This window comes from Eurosta solidaginis, chromosome 4 (genome assembly GCF_040869045.1).
Source record: "Eurosta solidaginis isolate ZX-2024a chromosome 4, ASM4086904v1, whole genome shotgun sequence".
Classification (NCBI taxonomy): domain Eukaryota; kingdom Metazoa; phylum Arthropoda; class Insecta; order Diptera; family Tephritidae; genus Eurosta; species Eurosta solidaginis.
Genome location: NC_090322.1, coordinates 286,205 through 307,556, shown reverse-complemented (window position 1 = coordinate 307,556; position 21,352 = coordinate 286,205). Strand labels below are relative to the sequence as shown.

The following is a 21,352-nucleotide window of genomic DNA, read 5'->3' as shown; positions in this document are numbered from 1 at the left end:
AGACTTTGCAGGAGTTTGCGTCAGATGTCGAAAGGCTTGCACATTTGGCGAATGCCGACGCACCCGTGGAATACACTGAAAGAGTAAAAATTCAGAGGTTTATAAATGGCATACGGGGCGTCGAAACGAAGCGAGCCACATACGCAAACCCAAAGCCAACATTTGCAGAGACGGTATCACATGCATTGACTCAGGAAACTGCCTCACTATTGAGTAAACCAGCATACAAAGCTCATCGTGTGGAAGTGGAAAGACCAGATTGGGTAGACACAATTTTGGAAGCACTGAAGGGATCACAACAGAAAAATGCCGGAGTTATTAAATGTTTCAAGTGCGGCAACCCAGGTCATATTGCACGATATTGCAACACCAACCCTCACAGTTCCAACAATCTGGGTGGTCGTAAACGCAGAGCTGAAGGAGATGAGCAAATCTCCAAGTCCACTCAATCGTTAAACTAAAGAGAGTCAGCCGTAAGGGGCGACAGCTGGCTCCCTCAATTGAATGCCCCATAATCTCTATCTCGCAAATTGGAGGAAGGTCAAGCAATCTTACTGTCGGAGGACATGTGGATGGAAAGGATCGGTTACTGACTGTAGATACGGGTGCATCCAATTCCATCATTCGATCAGATTTAGTCAACAAGGAGATAAGACCATTGATTGGAGCAAGATTACGTACAGCCACGAGAGAGGACACCCAGGTAATTGGAGAAGTAGAATGTGAAGTAGCAATTGGGAACGTCACGGTATTACACAATTTTATAGTGGCAGGTATTGTTGATGAAATCATAATTGGAGTGGACTTGTTAATCAACCAAGTTATCAAAATCGATATGCAAAGCAAGACCATGCGATATAAAAACATGGATATGCCACTTAATTTCGGCTACGGGAGAGGCTACAGCAGTAAACGAGTGCTGGTGGAAGAGAGTCAGCAAATACCACCAAAATCAGAAGCAGTCATCTGGGCAAAGGTTGATGGAGATTGTGGGACAAACAAATTGTGGGTTGTCGAAGCAGCAAATAAATCAGCACTGAACATACTTGTAGGAAAAACCCTGGCTATGACAAAACAAGATGGACGTATTCCGGTAAGAGTACTCAATGAGTTCAAGTCACCATTCAATTTGACCAAAGGAGCTATTTTGGGAAGATGCCAAGAGGCCGAAGTAGTTATTAACTGTGAACAGCTCCAGGAACACGTTTCATCTAGTAATACTGATCTTTCAAATGACATCACGGCATGGACGAAGGGCTAGAGGAAGCCTATCAGAGTAAGGCAAAACAACTGCTCCTAAAGTACGCGAACATATTTGACCAGGATGGTTCCAAACCAGGCCGCACCAATGTTGTGAAACATCAAATTGACACTGGAGATGCGAGACCGATCCGTCAAGCTCCACGTAGTGTTTCACTGGCGAAGCGGGAAGTTGTGGGTCAAATCGTACAAGAAATGAGCGACAGCGGCACCATCGAACCATCAGCTAGTCCATGGAGTTCACCGGTGGTACTTGTTAAGAAGAAGGATGGGAAAATGAGGTTTTGCGTGGACTATCGCAAGTTGAACGACGTCACGAAAAAGGATAGCTACCCATTGTCGAAAATTGACGACACTCTGTACTCGTTCTCTGGTACGAAATTGTTTTCCACACTGCACTTGAAAAGCGGCTACTGGCAAGTTGAGGTGAAGGAGGAAGATAAAGAGAAAACAACCTTCAGTGTCGGTGATGGTCTTTGGCAATTTGCAGTGATGCTTTTGGACTTTGTAATGCACCAACTACTTTTGAGAGACTCATGGACCAGGTACTGAAAGGACTACATTGGAGAACATACTTGGTGTACCTGGACGACACCATCGTATTGGGCAAGAACTTTGATGAACATCTTAAGAACTTGGAGGAAGTTTTCCAGAGAATAGCTGGCGCTGGTCTGAAGTTAAGTCCCAAAAAGTGTGCGCTGTTTAAAAAGGAAGTAAATTATTTGGGTCACAAGGTAACGACAGAAGGCATCTGCACAGCGAATGAAAAGATAGAGGCAGTAAAGGATTGGCCAAGACCACAGAATCTGCATGAATTGAAAAGTTTCCTTGGGCTGTGTACATATTACCGCCGATTTGTACCAAATTTTGCCAGCGTAGCCCATAGTCTCCACGAGCTAACAAAAAAAAAAAAAATTAAGCTTTTGAATGGAAGAAGGAGGAAGAAGTAGCTTTCCAAACATTGAAAGAGCGTTTGTGCACTGCCCCAATGTTGGCATATCCGATTCCAGGAGCCACGTTTATTCTAGATACAGATGTGAGCGGATATGCTATAGGAGGTGTTTTATCACAACTGGTCGATGGACAGGACAAGGTAGTTGCATATTACAGCCGTTCAATTGGAAAACCAGAGAGGAACTATTGCGTTACACGGAGAGAGCTGTTGGCATTGGTAGAGTGCATTAAACATTTCCACAAATACCTCTACGGCCAGCGATTCCGCGTCAGGACAGATCACGCAGCGTTGAAATGGCTTCTGCAGTTCCGTAATCCGAAAGGACAATTGGCACGGTGGAACGAGCGACTAAAAACTATGACTTTTCCATTGAGCATCGAAAATGTAGTACCCATGGAAATGCTGATGCAATGTCACTAAGACCATGTAGTTTGGAATGCAAGCACTGTTCAAAGGCCGAAGCTAAAGAAGACATTATAGATGTCCGGCTAATGACTATAACATGTAAAGATGAATGGGACAAGGAACAGCTAAGACAGTGTAAGCTAGAAGATACAGATCTGTCACGAGTTATGCAAGGGCTCGAACGAAACGAAAGACCAAACAGAGAAGAGATGTTAGCAGAGTCCCATTGCGAAGTCATATTGGGCACAGTGGAACAGTTTAGAATTGATATCCGGTTGCCTTCATCGAGTATGGGAAAGTGAGGGTGGTAAATGCAAGAAGAAACTGATAGTTGTTCCTAGAAAGAGGATTCCTGACGTGCTCAACGAGCTGCATAATGGTCCAAGTGGAGGTCATCTTGGAATCACGAAGACGCTCGAGAAAATTAAGCAGAGATTCTATTTGGTAGGTTGCCGTCAGTCGGTCACCGAGTGGATTGCCAACTGCGAGGTTTGCAACAGAGCGAAAGGGTCCAAACACGAAGTCATGGCCAGATGAAGCAGTATATTTCAGGTGCACCATTTGAAAGGATCGCCATGGATGTCGCAGGTCCATTTCCTACTAGCAACCATGGAAATAAATACGTACTGGTGGTTATGGATTATTTCAGTAAATGGCCAGAGGTATACCCAATCCCAAACAAAGAAGCAGAAACAGTAGCAGAAGTGTTTATAAACAATTGTGTTGCAAGGTATGGTGTACCAATGGAGTTACATTCTGACCAAGGCAGGAATTTCGAATCAGCTGTGTTCCAGGAAATGTGTAAATCATTGGGCATTCGAAAAACACGGACAACTGCATTGTATCCTCAATCCGATGGTATGGTAGAACGATCCAATAGAACATTGGAGGAGCAAGGAAAGTAGTAGACAAGTACCATAAAGAGTGGGATATCCGCATACCATTATTCTTGATGGCTTACCGATCAGCAGTGCATGAGACAACGGGCCAAACCCCTGCAAAAGTAATTTTTCGCAATGACCTTAGACTGCCAGCTGATTTGAAGTTTGGGATAGATGCCAATGCGGAGAGAAATGTCAAGAAATCCACTAGTGATTTGGAAGAAGAGCTAAGAGAAATGCATGATCTGATAAGGCAACGAACAAAGATTATGAGTGACAAGATGAAGGCCAGATACGATAAAGCAGTGAGCGTATAGCTGATATCGTAATTTGGTCTTATGAGATCAGTGAACGTGCCAGCAAATCGTTAATTTTCAAATTCCTATTCGATCCCAAAAAGACCTTGAATCCGTTTGAAATTTGCTTCTTTTTTTAAATAATTTGAAATATTTTTAACTTTTGTTAGCTCAATTTAAAACAAAACAGTAAAAAGTTGTAAGAAAAATAAATCTATTGCAAACTGTCATAAACTAAGATAATATACTGAACGTACATCATGATATCAATATTGACATGAACACGATTAGTCACGATTGATATTAATATTGTTACGAATATTAGCAAAACTAAAGGGTGCTGCTATCTCTAAGCCGATGCTAAACAGTGATATAATGCACATCCATAGATCAATCATTATTATCTACATAAACGAAACAATAATTGCGTATACACATATGTACCATGTACGTATACGAGCAGCGGAGAATCAATGCACAAACACATGCATATATCTGAGATACTCCTGAAAGTATGCAATGAGAGAAGCTATAAAATCGTGCAATTGTAGTTACAGCTGAGAAATTTGAGAGCTGATGGACTAGAAGATTCTGGAAATGGAAGCGTCTAGAAGATGCGACTGTGAAATCAGAGAGTATAAAAGGCAGCAAATGTAGAGGCGCTGGAATTCAGTTTGAGTTGAGCTATCAAGCAGTTATTGATTAAGCACGCAATCTGTCGGGCAATAGTAGAGTTTCATTTGAACTATCAATCAGTTTGGTTGTTAAGCAAGCTAGTTGCAAAGTATAAGTGTTATTGTGAAGTACTTTAATAAAGGCCATTTTTCCATTATTCAATGTTGGAGTTATTTATTCAACAGTTTAGTGATTCGAACTTAGCAGAAGGGCAAATAAGAGGATTTGCAAGTAAAATAGTTACAATTGGTGTCAGAAGAGGAATTGTTAAATAAATTCCAGACAACAAGGACATGGCAAAGTTCAGTGAATTGAAGATCCAGCAACTAAAGAAGGAGTTGGAGAGTCGTGGATTAAATACAAGCGGCGTTAAACTCGAACTTCAGGCACGGCTACGAGAGGCAATGGAAGCAGAAGGAATTGATGTGGAAGAGTATGTCTTTCATCCTGATGGCGGGGAGACAACAAAAATTGAAGAGAAAAACGGAACATCGCAGACGGTTACCAGCACAGACTTGAACATGATATTGGCTGCAATATCTGCACAAACATCGACAGTAGCATCAATGTCGTCGCAATTGGCATCCCAACTGGAATCGCGGGAGACACGCTTAACATCCAAGATGGAAGCACAGGAGGCACGTATTTCAGAAATGTCATCGCAAACGTCATATCAACTGGAAGAGCAGAAGACATATATGGCATCCCAGCTGGAATCACATGAGACACGTATTTCAGAAATGTCGACACAGATTACATCAAAGATGGAAACACAACTGGAAGAGCAAGAGGCGCGTATATCATCAAAACTCGAAGCGCGTATGGACGAGAAAATAACGCAGTTTGAAGAAAAATTCGAGGCAGAGGTGGATGCTTTGAGAGGTCGTATACAGGAGTTGCAACATTTGCCCAGTTGTTTCAGCAAGCAATACGAAGGTAAAAACTCCATCTTTTGGCGGTTCTGTTCCTTTCCAGGTGTTTAAGATTCAGTTTGAGAAGACCGCAGAAGTAAACAACTGGAGTGCAGAAGATAAAGTTGCTGCACTATTCGTGGCATTGAAAGGATCTGCTGCTGAAATCCTACAAACTATTCCCGAGGGAGAGGGGAAAAACTACGAAACATTGATGAGCGCTCTAGAGAGGTGATACGGAAGCGAACACAGGAAGCAGATACACCAAATAACCGCTACCAAAAAGCTAATGAGACTTTGCAGGAGTTTGCGTCAGATGTCGAAAGGCTTGCACATTTGGCGAATGCCGACGCACCTGTGGAATAGACTGAAAGAGTAAAAATTCAGAGCTTTATAAATTGCATAGGGGACGTCAAAACGAAGCGAGCCACATAAGCAAACTCAAAGCCAACATTTGCAGAGACGGTATCACATGCATTGGCTCAGGAAACTGCCTCACTATTGAGTAAACCAGCATACAAAGCTCATCGTGTGGAAGTGGAAATACCAGATTGGGTAGACACAATTTTGGGAGCACTGAAGGGATCACAACAGAAAAATGCCGGAGTTAATAAATGTTTCAAGTGCGGCAACCCAGGTCATATTGCACGATATTGCAACGCCAACCCTCACAGTTCCAACAATCTGGGTGGTCGTAAACGCAGAGCTGAAGGAGATGAGCAAATCTCCAAGTCCACTCAATCGTTAAACTAAAGAGAGTCAGCCGCAAGGGGCAACAGCTGGCTCCCTCAATTGAATGCCCCATAATCTCTATCTCGCAAATTGGAAGAAGGTCAAGCAATCTTACTGTCGGAGGATATGTGGATGGAAAGGATCGGTTACTGACTGTAGATACGGGTGCATGCCATTCCATCATTCGATCAGATTTAGTCAACAAGAAGATAAGACCATTGCTTGGAGCAAGATTACGTACAGCCACGGGGAGGACACCCAGGTAATTGGAGAAGTAGAATGTGAATTAGCAATTGGGAACGGTACACGGTACTACACAATTTTATAGTGGCAGGTATTGTTGATGAAATCATAATTGGAGTGGACTTGTTAATCAACCAAGGCATCAAAATCGATATGCAAAGCAAGACGATGCGATATAAAAACATGGATATGCCACTTAATTTCGGCTACGAGAGAGGCTACAGCAGTAAACGAGTGCTGGTGGAAGAGAGTCAGCAAATACCACCAAAATCAGAAGCAGTCATCTGGGCAAAGGTTGATGGAGATTGTGGGACAAACAAATTGTGGGTTGTCGAAGCAGCAAATAAATCAGCACTGAACATACTTGTAGGAAAAACCCTGGCTATGACAAAACAAGATGGACGTATTCCGGTAAGAGTACTCAATGAGTTCAAGTTACCCTTCAATTTGACCAAAGGAGCTATTTTGGGAAGATGCCAAGAGGCCGAAGTAGTTATTAACTGTGAACAGCTCCAGGAACACGTTTCATCTAATAATACTGATCTTTCAAATGACATCACGGCCTATCAGAGTAAGGCAAAACAACTGCTCCTAAAGTACGCGAACATATTTGACCAGGATGGTTCCAAACCAGGCCGCACCAATGTTGTGAAACATCAAATTGGCACTGGAGATGCGAGACCGATCCGTCAAGCTCCACGTAGTGTTCCACTGGCGAAGCGGGAAGTTGTGAGTCAAATCATACAAGAAATGAGCGACAGCGGCAACATCGAACCATCAGCTAGTCCATGGAGCTCACCGGTGGTACTTGTGAAGAAGAAGGATGGGAAAATGAGATTTTGCGTGGACTATCGCAAGTTGAACGACGTCACGAAAAAGGATAGCTACCCATTGCCGAGAATTGACGACACTATGGACTCGTTCTCTGGTACGAAATGGTTTTCCACACTGCACTTGAAAAGCGGCTACTGGCAAGTTGAGGTGAAGGAGGAAGATAAAGAGAAAATAACCTTCAGTGTCGGTGATGGTCTTTGGCAATTTGCAGTGATGCTTTTGGACTTTGTAATGCACCAACTACTTTTGAGAGACTCATGGACCAGGTACTGAAAGGACTACATTGGAAAACATGCTTGGTGTACCTGGACGACACCATCGTATTGGGCAAGAACTTTGATGAACATCTTAAGAACTTGGAGGAAGTTTTCCAGAGAATAGCTGGCGCTGGTCTGAAGTTAAGTCCCAAAAAGTGTGCGCTGTTTAAAAAGGAAGTAAATTATTTGGGTCACAAGGTAACGACAGAGGGCATCTGCACAGCGAATGAAAAGATAGAGGCAGTAAAGGATTGGCCAAGACCACAGAATCTGCATGAATTGAGAAGTTTCCTTGGGCTGTGTACATATTACCGCCGATTTGTACCAAATTTTGCCAGCGTAGCCCATAGTCTCCACGAGCTAACAAAAAAAAAAAAAATAAAGCTTTTGAATGGAAGAAGGAGGAAGAAGTAGCTTTCCAAACATTGAAAGAGCGTTTGTGCACTGCCCCAATGTTGGCATATCCGATTCCAGGAACCACGTTTATTCTAGATACAGATGCGAGCGGATATGCTATAGGAGGCGTTTTATCAGAACTGGTCGATGGACAGGCGATGGTAGTTGCATATTACAGCCGTTCGATTGGAAAACCAGAGAGGAACTATTGCGTTACGCGGAGAGAGCTGTTGGCATTGGTAGAGTGCATTAAACATTTTCAAAAATTCGTCTACGGCCAGCGATTCCGTGTCCGGACAGATCACGCAGCGTTGAAATGGCTTCTGCAGTTCCGTAATCCGGAAGGACAATTGGCACGGTGGATCGAGCGACTACAAAGCTATGACTTTTCCATTGAGCATAGAAAAGGTAGTACCCATGGAAATGCTGATGCAATGTCACGAAGACCATGTAGTTTGGAATGCAAGCACTATTCAAAGGCCGAGGCTAAAGAAGACATTATAGATGTCCGGCTAATGACTATAACATGTAAAGATGAATGGGACAAGGAACAGCTAAGACAGTGTCAGCTAGAAGATACAGATCCGTCACGAGTTATGCAAGGACTCGAACGAAACGAAAGACCAAACAGAGAAGAGATGTTAGCAGAGTCCCATTGCGAAGTCATATTGGGCACAGTGGAACAGTTTAGAATTGATATCCGGTTGCCTTCATCGAGTATGGGAAAGTGAGGGTGGTAAATGCAAGAAGAAACTGATAGTTGTTCCTAGAAAGAGGATTCCTGACGTGCTCAACGAGCTGCATAATGGTTCAAGTGGAGGTCATCTTGGAATCACGAAGACGCTCGAGAAAATTAAGCAGAAATTCTATTGGGTTGGTTGCCGTCAGTCGGTCACCGAGTGGATTGCCAACTGCGAGGTTTGCAACAGAGCGAAAGGGCCCAAAACACGAAGTCATGTCCAGATGAAGCAGTATATTTTAGGTGCACCATTTGAAAGGATCGCCATGGATGTCGCCGGTCCATTTCCTACTAGCAACCATGGAAACAAATACGTACTGGTGGTTATGGATTATTTCAGTAAATGGCCAGAGGTATACCCAATCCCAAACCAAGAAGCAGAAACAGTAGCAGAAGTGTTTATAAACAATTGGGTTGAAAGGTATGGTGTACCAATGGAGTTACATTCTGACCAAGACAGGAATTTCGAATCAGCTGTGTTCCAGGAAATGTGTAAATCATTGGGCATTCGAAAAACACGGACAACTGCATTGCATCCTCAATCCGATGGTATGGTAGAACGATTCAATAGAACATTGGAGGAGCAAGGAAAGTAGTAGACAAGTACCATAAAGAGTGGGATACCCGCATACCATTATTCTTGATGGCTTACCGATCAGCAGTGCATGAGACAACGGGCCAAACCCCTGCAAAAGTAATTTTTGGCAATGACCTTAGACTGCCAGCTGATTTGAAGTTTGGGATAGATGCCAATGCGGAGAGAAATGTGATTTGGAAAAAGAGCTAAGAGAAATGCATGATCTGATAAGGCAACGAACAAAGATTATGAGTGACAAGATGAAAGCCAGATACGATAAAGCAATTAATTCGGAACGTTTTCAGGAAGGAGTTTTGGTACTGTTATACAACCCACAACGTAAAAAAAGTTTGTTTGCAGTGTAATTGGGAAGGCCCATACAAAGTTGTACAACGGATCAACGATGTAGTGTACCGCATACAAACCATCGGTAAACCACGAACCAAAATGAAAGTGGTCCATTTGGAAAGGCTAGCAGCGTTTAGATCGAGAGATCTGTCTGATCAGGACGATCAGACTTAGGTGGAGGGCAGTGTTACGAATATTAGCAAAACTAAGGGGTGCTGCTATCTCTAAGCCGATTCTAAACAGTGATATAATGCACATCCATAGATCAATCATTATGTATCTACATAAACGAAACAATAATTGCGTCTACACATATGTACCATGTAAGTATGTATACCAGCAGCGGAGAATCAATGCACAAACCCATGCATATATCTGAGATACTCCTGAAAGTATGCAATGAGAGAAGCTATAAAATCGTGCAATTGTAGTTACAGCTGAGAAATTTGGGAGCTGGTGGACTAGAAGATTCTGGAAATGGAAGCGCCTAGAAGATGCGACGGTGAAATCAGAGAGTATAAAAGGCAGCAAATGTAGAGGCGCTGGAATTCAGTTTGAGTTAAGCTATCAAGCAGTTATTGATTAAGCACGTAATCTGTCGGGCAATAGTAGAGTTTCATTTGAACTATCAATCAGTTTGGTTGTTAAGCAAGCTAGTTGCAAAGTATAAGTGTTATTGTGAAGTACTTTAATAAAGGCAATTTTTCCATTATTCAATAAGGGCAAATAAGAGGATTTGCAAGTAAAATCGTTACAATATTTATTTGTATTAAATGATAATATTTGTATTAAAATATACTTATTTATTTGTTTTTATATGAATACAATTTCAGTTTATTATTTAAGTCTTGAGGTTATATATACTTTTTGTATTTTACATGTACAGTGACGAGCAAAACTGTAACACGTTGTCTATAGTTTTGCCTTAATTCGCTTTCACTCACTTGCTCCAATGTAGAATCAAGTTTCTCTTTCAGCGCTTTACATGTAGGCTTTGTACCTATAATTTGAAGGTATAGCCATTCAAATCCAACAACAACAAATAACCTTGCTAATATGTTACAGTTATGCACTGAGTCTTTTTTCTTTTTGCATAAATCCGTTATTTTTCATAGTTTTTCACCGAGATCGGACATTTTTTGTTTTTATGTCATCATTCAATTCCAATGGCGATAAGCGTCAACATGGAAATCGCAAAAAAAGAGAAAATTATTCGGTTATTGGATGAAAATCAATCTGTACGTGAAGTAGCGAAAAAGTGCGACGTAATTCACATGACAGTGCAAAGAATAAAAAAAAGTGTTGCGACACCACGTTTAAGCTGAACGGTGGTCGTCCAAAGAAAATTAGTGATCGCCAGTGCCGCCATCTTGCCCAGTTGGTAAGCTCTGATAATGCGGTGACTCCAGAAGCAGCCTTAAAAATGCTAAATATAGAAGCAAGCGAGTGGACAGGGCGCGCTCCTTAAAGAAACTTGATCTTAAAGCAGCTGAGAAAAAGAAGAAACCCATGCTGACAAGAAAAATATGTCGCTCAGGCGAGATTTTCTGGCAACTCATTTACGCTGGACTGAAGGAGACTGGAATATGGTGAGTTGAAAATTGAAGATTTTTTATTACTATTAAATAGATAGCTTATATATTTATTTCCTTGAATTTAAAGGTTACTTGGTCTGACGAGACTAAAATTAATCGCTACCTGTCGGACGGACGTTCATGGTACTACACAAGGGACACCAATGTTATAACAGCACAACATGTATGTCAAATCATAAAACACGGTGGGGGTTCCATAATGGCTTGGGGCTGCATAACCAAAAATGGCTTGGGTCCCTTGGTGCGTATTGATGGTATTATGCGGAAGGAACAATACCTTAACGTTTTGCAACAAAATTTGCCTAAGGACATTAAGGATATTGGACTTGCTGCTGAAAAAGTGATTTTTCAGCAAGACAATGACCCCAAGCACACGGCTCGTGTTGGAAGAACAAAAGTTTTCTGTTTTAAAGTGGCCTCCTCAATCGACATATTTGAATCCAATCGAAAATTTATGGAGTGATGTCAAGGCACAGCTTGCAAAATATTCAAATCCACCAAAAGAAATGAGCGAGTTGTGGGAGCGGACGCAGGAAGTTTGGCAAGCGATTTTGTTGCAAGATTTTGTTGCGAAATACACAAAGAGCATGCCTGCCCGTTTTGCGGCTTTTCAAAAAGCGAAAGGACTCTGGAAAAAGTATTGATTTATAAGTTTTTTTTATAGAGAGTGCAAAACTGTAACATCCCAGTTTCGACGGTTTGTTTTTGTTTTCCACAGAAAGTGTGAATCGTTTTTGTTATAATTTAGTATTTTTATAAAGCATACATGAAGAAGTAATAAAAGGTATAAATACTTTCATTTAAGTTCAAGAGCTTTGTTACAGTACTGCTCGTCACTGTACATATGTTTATCCAAATTTATATTGCATACAAATTTTGAATGAATAATTTTTTTCTTATTCGTCCGGGATATTGCTTTCTATGTAATTCTTATGGTTTTGTTTGTTTTGTTACGTTCTCGTTTTTGGGTTTCTATTGCCGTTACTTTTGTTGGGAGAAATTTAACGACTAATCCTCTGAATAAATAGAAACAATTTTTGATCTGGAATTCCCAGACGAATAGCCGCCTCCTAGAAGTTGAACGTAATTATTTCTTAAAAATATATAGCATTCCAAAGATGTGTAAATTGGTTTACATATATCGCCTTCATAGCTTTAAGCAATATTTCAGAAATATAACCTACGCTAAAAATATTGGATACATACATAGATACATATACACTAGGGTGGTCCTTATAAATCAAATAAGCAATGGTACTAAGGCCTAAAATATCACACATTTTGGTGCCAATGGGAGACGTTTAAGTGGTATCGCAGAAGGATAAATATTCATAAACATATTGAACTCAACATTGGCCACTTTCCTGAAGTGGCTAGCTTTTAGCAAACTGGGAACTCCTGCGCTGTATCATTGCTGAAGCTGGAAATAGCTCACACGGATCCATAACCAGGGCTCAGGAGTTTGAGAAGCAAGCTGAACAGCTCCACTCAGATGCTAAAACAGCCTCCAATGAGAGCTGCCTTGGGCTGCTGAGATGCCAAGCCAGGAAATTGATTAATAGAGCAACAGCTACGAGCCATTGAGATCCGTACAAAATGGCCCTAACATCATACAATAAAGCCTTTAGGGGATATACCTGTAGAGAACATTGTGAGAGGAATAATGGCGACTCCAATAAGGCCACTCGAGAGATCACAGAAGTGTAATTTACACTCTAAAAAAGAAAGATAGAGCTACACTAAGCGGACAGAAGAGACATGTAAGCTCTTACTTAAAACTCACGTCTGGTTTGTATAGGATCCATCAACACTCACATATGATGATTAGTGGCAGAGAAAAAAGCCTAGCAACACTACTGTTTCAGTATATGAATGTCTGTTACAGCAGAATAAACCACATTACCCAAGTCGTATCCAACTTATTTAAAGTATCTCTACTGTTCGGCTATATTCCAAACAGTAAAATAGTATTCATACCAAAGGGATGATTAGGGAGGTCAACCTTAACACACTTCCTCTATGTAGAAATTAATTTGCTTATCTGTCAGGAAAATCTGCGGAGACTGCTACTCATAGCTTCACGAAAAAAGTTGAAAATGTAGCCCTCTGTGCTTCTATTGACGTCACAGGGGCTTTCGATAACACGACACATCAAGCTATAGGACTAGCTATGATTGGCTGTGTGCTATCCATGCTATAGAAAAGAAAAATCAGTCTGAAGCTGGCAGGGACAACTGAGTCAATTGTGATCACAAGGGGATGCCTTGAATGGGTGTACTCTGTCTCTCTTGCTGACCTTAGTCAAGATAACTTTATTCACTTACTGAAATGGGATATGGAGTAAAAAGTCTGACGATGTATTTACATATGTACATCAAAAGCCAGCATATACAGTAATAGGCAAGCACAATAGATCTAAATAAAAGTCGTAGTGCATTGAGGGCTATATAATGATAGAAATGAGGATTCAAAAAAATGTAATTAAATTTTGTTGTTTTCTTATCGCCATATATAAGGTATATAGACTAAGCCCAAGCCAGGAGGGCTGATCGAGCAAGAGAAGCCTTGGAAAAAATATCTAGGAACCATTCCAAAAAACCCCATCGGGTTAGGGCGCTTAGAATATACCCGCGCTAGGTATGCCTGTCGTAAGAGGCTACTAAAATACCAAATCGAATCAACGTATTGTGTAGCGCAATCCTTTCAAGGCATTGTTAGCGCTATTTATAGCTCCTCGCACCCAAACGTCAACCTCACCTACCCGTGGCGAGTTCTGTTTCTTTAGCAGTCGAGGCTCTGGCGACCCCAAGTTCCTCATGGATCTAGGGGTGGGAGGGCATTATGGCCTAGAAGGTTTCATGTGATCATACCAAATCGTTCCAGTGATGGTTGGGTTAGTACCTTAATGGTGCTTGTTACCGAAACGTACCGGATCCGCATTCGGCAAAGGACCATCACCATCGATAGCACTTCCCAAAACCTTAAGGCAATGTCCTTATCGCTACAACAACAACAAAGGCAGAGAATAAAAAAAACTTTATTATACTTAATTGAAACTTTACTTATACCCCTGTGCGATACCCTTTAACCTTCTACAATAAACTTTATACGTGATATTTTAGACCATGGCTTTGATACAAGAAAATATTGCTTATTTGTTTAACGAGGCCCATATATAAATATGCAACACGTACAGTTACAAAAGCTACACACCTTCATATTGTATTGGCCGAATCTGGTATGCCTTATGATGTGGATACTACTTAAGCTTAAAGTAGATATGCTTTAGTATAAAAAATAAACAATATAAAAAACTTTTAAGAAGTTTTATTAACCTTAATGCAATTTAATTATTTTCCCTTTTGTCCCTCTGGCTAATTTGTGCCATAGTTATATACTGGCGCACGAGCCGTGAAATCTCGTGCGCCTGCTCAGTTTGGACTCGTATGACACGCTGCTGCATGAGATTGCCAACTTTCATATCCAGGAAGAGTGCACCATCCTCCGAACGCACCTAAAACAAAAATGTCAATACTAAAATACATACATAAACAACTTTGTACATATAGATATTTATTAATAGAAAGGTCGTAAAACCGAAACACATTCGACACCAAAAATCAAAATGCAGGCAGCTTTTTATAAGCTGTGAAAAGTTATGGGCTCGGAACAGTTGGGTGCTGTCAAAACGTCAAAGCGAAGCAATGTGGCAAGAGTTCTTGTAAATCCAATCTATATGAAAAATACAATAACCACAAATCCTTTCGACGGTTTTTCACAAATATTTCTTGACTGAAGAAAAATTTATTGGTAGCGAGGTCAAGAAGTGTATTTAAATACCTGTCCCGATATTTTTTAACTTGTTTAGCAATCAACCCCTGTTATAAATCCTGTACTACAAAAAAGTACCGACATAAGTAAGAATCGAAATTTTCGGCCCGATACTTTTTTTCGATGCTACTTGCAAGTACAGGTATGGATACCTTTTATGGTGTCGTTTCATCACGAAGTATATTAATTTTGTTCGCATAATTAAATATAAATAAAAACAAGTAAGGAAGGTTAAGTTCGGGTGTAACCGAACATTACATACTCAGTTGAGAGCTATGGTGACAACATAAGGGAAAATAACCATGTAGGAAAATGAACCGAGGGAAACCGTGGAATGTGTTTGTATGACATGTGTATCAAATGAAAGACATTAAAGAGTATTTTATGAGGGAGTGGGCCATAGTTCTATAGGTGGACGCCATTTAGGGATATCGCCATAAAGGTGGATCAGGGTTGACTCTAGAATTTGTTTGTACAATATGGGTATCAAACGAATGGTGTTAATGAGTATTTTAAAAGGGAGTGGGCCTTAGTTCTATAGGTGGACGCCGTTTCGAAATATCGCCATAAAGGTGGACCAGGGGTGACTCTAGAATGTGTTTGTACGATATGGGTATCAAATTAAAGGTATTAATGAGGGTTTTAAAAGGGAGTGGTGGTTGTTGTATAGGTGGTCGCCTTTTCGAGATATCGCCATAAAGGTGGACCTGGGGTGACCCTAGAATTTGTTTGTACAATATGGGTATCAAAAGAAAGGTGTTAATGAGTATTTTAAAAGGGAGTAATCCTTAGTTCCATAGGTGGACGCCGTTTGGAGATATCGCCATAAAGGTGGACCAGGGGTGACCCTAGAATTTGTTTGTACAATATGGGTATCAAAAGAAAGGTGTTAATGAGTATTTTAAAAGGGAGTAATCCTTAGTTCCATAGGTGGACGCCGTTTGGAGATATCGCCATAAAGGGGGACCAGGGGTGACCCTAGAATTTGTTTGTACAATATGGGTATCAAAAGAAAGGTGTTAATGAGTATTTTAAAAGGGAGTAATCCTTAGTTCCATAGGTGGACGCCGTTTGGAGATATCGCCATAAAGGTGGACCAGGGGTGACCCTAGAATTTGTTTGTACAATATGGGTATCAAAAGAAAGGTGTTAATGAGTATTTTAAAAGGGAGTAATCCTTAGTTCCATAGGTGGACGCCGTTTCGAGATATCGCCATAAAGGTGGACCAGGGGTGACCCTAGAATTTGTTTGTACAATATGGGTATCAAAAGAAAGGTGTTAATGAGTATTTTAAAAGAGAGTAATCCTTAGTTCCATAGGTGGACGCCGTTCGAGATATCGCCATAAAGGTGGACCAGGGGTGACCCTAGAATTTGTTTGTACAATATGGGTATCAAAAGAAAGGTGTTAATGAGTATTTTAAAAGGGAGTAATCCTTAGTTCCATAGGTGGACGCCGTTTCGAGATATCGCTATAAAGGTGGACCAGGGGTGACCCTAGAATTTGTTTGTACAATATGGGCATCAAACGAAAGGTGTTAATGAGTATTTTAAAAGGAAGTGGGCCTTAATTCTATAGGTGGACGCCGTTTCGAGATATCGTCATAAAGGTGGACCAGGGGTGACCCTAGAATTTGTTTGTACAATATGGGTATCAAAAGAAAGGTGTTAATGAGTATTTTAAAAGGGAGTGGGCCTTAGTTCTATAGGTGGACGCCGTTTCGAAATATCGCCATAAAGGTGGACCAGGGGTGACTCTAGAATGTGTTTGTACGATATGGGTATCAAATTGACGGTATTAATGAGGGTTTTAAAAGGGAGTGGTGGTTGTTGTATAGGTGGTCGCCTTTTCGAGATATCGCCATAAAGGTGGACCAGGGGTGACCCTAGAATTTGTTTGTACAATATGGGTATCAAAAGAAAGGTGTTAATGAGTATTTTAAAAGGGAGTAATCCTTAGTTCCATAGGTGGACGCCGTTTCGAGATATCGCCATAAAGGTGGACCAGGGGTGACCCTAGAATTTGGTTGTACAATATGGGTATCAAAAGAAAGGTGTTAATGAGTATTTTAAAAGGGAGTAATCCTTAGTTCCATAGGTGGACGCCGTTTCGAGATATCGCCATAAAGGTGGACCAGGGGTGACCCTAGAATTTGTTTGTACAATATGGGTATCAAAAGAAAGGTGTTAATGAGTATTTTAAAAGGGAGTAATCCTTAGTTCCATAGGTGGACGCCGTTTCGAGATATCGCCATAAAGGTGGACCAGGGCTGACCCTATAATTTGTTTGTACAATATGGGTATCAAAAGGAAGGTGTTAATGAGTATTTTAAGAGGGAGTAATCCTTAGTTCCATAGGTGGACGCCGTTTCGAGATATCGCCATAAAGGTGGACCAGGGGTGACCCTAGAATTTGTTTGTACAATATGGGTATCAAAAGAAAGGTGTTAATGAGTATTTTAAAAGATAGTAATCCTTAGTTCCATAGGTGGACGCCGTTTCGAGATATCGCCATAAAGGTGGACCAGGGGTGACCCTAGAATTTGTTTGTACAATATGGGTATCAAAAGAAAGGTGTTAATGAGTATTTTAAAAGGGAGTAATCCTTAGTTCCATAGGTGAACGCCGTTTCGAGATATCGCCATAAAGGTGGACCAGGGGTGACCCTAGAATTTGTTTGTACAATATGGGCATCAAACGAAAGGTGTTAATGAGTATTTTAAAAGGAAGTGGGCCTTAATTCTATAGGTGGACGCCGTTTCGAAATATCGCCATAAAGGTGTACCAGGGGTGACTCTAGAATGTGTTTGTATGATATGGGTATCAAATTAAAGGTATTAATTAGGGTTTTAAAAGGGAGTGGTGGTTGTTGTATAGGTGGTCGCATTTTCGAGATATCGCCATAATGGTGGACCAGGGGTGACCCTAGAATTTGTTTGTACAATATGGGTATCAAAAGAAAGGTGTTAATGAGTATTTTAAAAGCGAGTAATCCTTAGTTCCATAGGTGGACGCCGTTTCGAGATACCACCATAAAGGTGGACCAGGGGTGACTCTAGAATTCGTTTGTGCAATATGGGTATCAAACGAAAGGTGTTAATGAGTAGTTTAAAAGGGAGTAATCCTTAGTTCCATAGGTGGACGCCGTTTCGAGATATTGCCATAAAGGTGGACCAGGGGTGACCCTAGAATTTGTTTGTACAATATGGGTATCAAAAGAGAGGTGTTAATGAGTATTTTAAAAGAGAGTAATCCTTATTTCCATAGGTGGACGCCGTTTCGAGATATCGCCATAAAGGTGGAGCAGGGGTGACCCTAGAATTTGTTTGTACAATATGGGTATCAAAAGAAAGGTGTTAATGAGTATTTTAAAAGGGAGTAATCCTTAGTTCCATAGGTGGACGCCGTTTGGAGATATCGCCATAAAGGGGGACCAGGGGTGACCCTAGAATTTGTTTGTACCATATGGGTATCAAAAGAAAGGTGTTAATGAGTATTTTAAAAGGGAGTAATCCTTAGTTCCATAGGTGGACGCCGTTTGGAGATATCGCCATAAAGGTGGACCAGGGGTGACCCTAGAATTTGTTTGTACAATATGGGTATCAAAAGAAAGGTGTTAATGAGTATTTTAAAAGGGAGTAATCCTTAGTTCCATAGGTGGACGCCGTTTCGAGATATCGCCATAAAGGTGGACCAGGGGTGACCCTAGAATTTGTTTGTACAATATGGGTATCAAAAGAAAGGTGTTAATGAGTAGTTTAAAAGGGAGTAATCCTTAGTTCCATAGGTGGACGCCGTTTCGAGATATTGCCATAAAGGTGGACCAGGGGTGACCCTAGAATTTGTTTGTACAATATGGGTATCAAAAGAGAGGTGTTAATGAGTATTTTAAAAGAGAGTAATCCTTATTTCCATAGGTGGACGCCGTTTCGAGATATCGCCATAAAGGTGGAGCAGGGGTGACCCTAGAATTTGTTTGTACAATATGGGTATCAAAAGAAAGGTGTTAATGAGTATTTTAAAAGGGAGTAATCCTTAGTTCCATAGGTGGACGCCGTTTGGAGATATCGCCATAAAGGGGGACCAGGGGTGACCCTAGAATTTGTTTGTACAATATGGGTATCAAAAGAAAGGTGTTAATGAGTATTTTAAAAGGGAGTAATCCTTAGTTCCATAGGTGGACGCCGTTTGGAGATATCGCCATAAAGGTGGACCAGGGGTGACCCTAGAATTTGTTTGTACAATATGGGTATCAAAAGAAAGGTGTTAATGAGTAGTTTAAAAGGGAGTAATCCTTAGTTCCATAGGTGGACGCCGTTTCGAGATATCGCCATAAAGGTGGACCAGGGGTGACTCTAGACTTTGTTTGTACGATATGGGTATCAAATGAAAGGTGTTAATGAGTATTTTAAAAGGGAGTAAACTTTAGTTCCATAGGTGGACGCCGTTTCGAGATATCGCCATAAAGGTGGAGCAGGGGTGACCCTAGAATTTGTTTGTACAATATGGGTATCAAAAGAAAGGTGTTAATGAGTAGTTTAAAAGGGAGTAATCCTTAGTTCCATAGGTGGACGCCGTTTCGAGATATTGCCATAAAGGTGGACCAGGGGTGACCCTAGAATTTGTTTGTACAATATGGGTATCAAAAGAGAGGTGTTAATGAGTATTTTAAAAGAGAGTAATCCTTATTTCCATAGGTGGACGCCGTTTCGAGATATCGCCATAAAGGTGGAGCAGGGGTGACCCTAGAATTTGTTTGTACAATATGGGTATCAAAAGAAAGGTGTTAATGAGTATTTTAAAAGGGAGTAATCCTTAGTTCCATAGGTGGACGCCGTTTGGAGATATCGCCATAAAGGGGGACCAGGGGTGACCCTAGAATTTGTTTGTACAATATGGGTATCAAAAGAAAGGTGTTAATGAGTATTTTAAAAGGGAGTAATCCTTAGTTCCATAGGTGGACGCCGTTTGGAGATATCGCCATAAAGGTGGACCAGGGGTGACCCTAGAATTTGTTTGTACAATATGGGTATCAAAAGAAAGGTGTTAATGAGTATTTTAAAAGCGAGTAATACTTAGTTCCATAGGTGGACGCCGTTTCGAGATATCGCCATAAAGGTGGACCAGGGGTGACCCTAGAATTTGTTTGTACAATATGGGTATCAAAAGAAAGGTGTTAATGAGTATTTTAAAAGAGAGTAATCCTTAGTTCCATAGGTGGACGCCGTTCGAGATATCGCCATAAAGGTGGACCAGGGGTGACCCTAGAATTTGTTTGTACAATATGGGTATCAAAAGAAAGGTGTTAATGAGTATTTTAAAAGGGAGTAATCCTTAGTTCCATAGGTGGACGCCGTTTGGAGATATCGCCATAAAGGTGGACCAGGGGTGACCCTAGAATTTGTTTGTACAATATGGTTATCAAAAGAAAGGTGTTAATGAGTATTTTAAAAGGGAGTAATCCTTAGTTCCATAGGTGGACGCCGTTTGGAGATATCGCCATAAAGGGGGACCAGGGGTGGCCCTAGAATTTGTTTGTACAATATGGGTATCAAAAGAAAGGTGTTAATGAGTATTTTAAAAGGGAGTAATCCTTAGTTCCATAGGTGGACGCCGTTTGGAGATATCGCCATAAAGGTGGACCAGGGGTGACCCTAGAATTTGTTTGTACAATATGGGTATCAAAAGAAAGGTGTTAATGAGTATTTTAAAAGGGAGTAATCCTTAGTTCCATAGGTGGACGCCGTTTCGAGATATCGCCATAAAGGTGGACCAGGGGTGACCCTAGAATTTGTTTGTACAATAAGGGTATCAAAAGAATGGTGTTAATGAGTATTTTAAAAGAGAGTAATCCTTAGTTCCATAGGTGGACGCCGTTCGAGATATCGCCATAAAGGTGGACCAGGGGTGACCCTAGAATTTGTTTGTACAATATGGGTATCAAAAGAAAGGTGTTAATGAGTATTTTAAAAGGGAGTAATCCTTAGTTCCATAGGTGGACGCCGTTTCGAGATATCGCCATAAAGGTGGACCAGGGGTGACCCTAGAATTTGGTTGTACAATATGGGTATCAAAAGAAAGGTGTTAATGAGTATTTTAAAAGGGAGTAATCCTTAGTTCCATAGGTGGACGCCGTTTCGAGATATCGCCATAAAGGTGGACCAGGGGTGACCCTAGAATTTGTTTGTACAATATGGGTATCAAAAGAAAGGTGTTAATGAGTATTTTAAAAGGGAGTAATCCTTAGTTCCATAGGTGGACGCCGTTTCGAGATATCGCCATAAAGGTGGACCAGGGGTGACCCTAGAATTTGTTTGTACAATATGGGTATCAAAAGAAAGGTGTTAATGAGTATTTTAAAAGATAGTAATCCTTAGTTCCATAGGTGGACGCCGTTTCGAGATATCGCCATAAAGG

The 21,352-nt window shown here is 40.9% G+C and overlaps 1 protein-coding gene across 5 annotated transcripts in view; it reads right to left on the bottom strand.

Moving 5' to 3' along the window:
* Positions 1-10,244: 10,244 nt before the first annotated feature.
* Positions 10,245-21,352, bottom strand: part of Myo10A (Myosin 10A) — a 177,791-nt gene continuing 166,683 nt past the window's right edge. For 4 of the 5 annotated variants that reach the window (XM_067779243.1, XM_067779240.1, XM_067779242.1 and 1 more), the window contains exon 7: positions 10,245-14,618. In XM_067779243.1, the coding sequence (XP_067635344.1) occupies positions 14,451-14,618 (168 nt within the window). In that variant the 3' untranslated portion in view covers positions 10,245-14,450. The remainder of the gene's footprint in view (positions 14,619-21,352) is intronic. The other variant, XM_067779244.1, reaches the window with a different exon arrangement.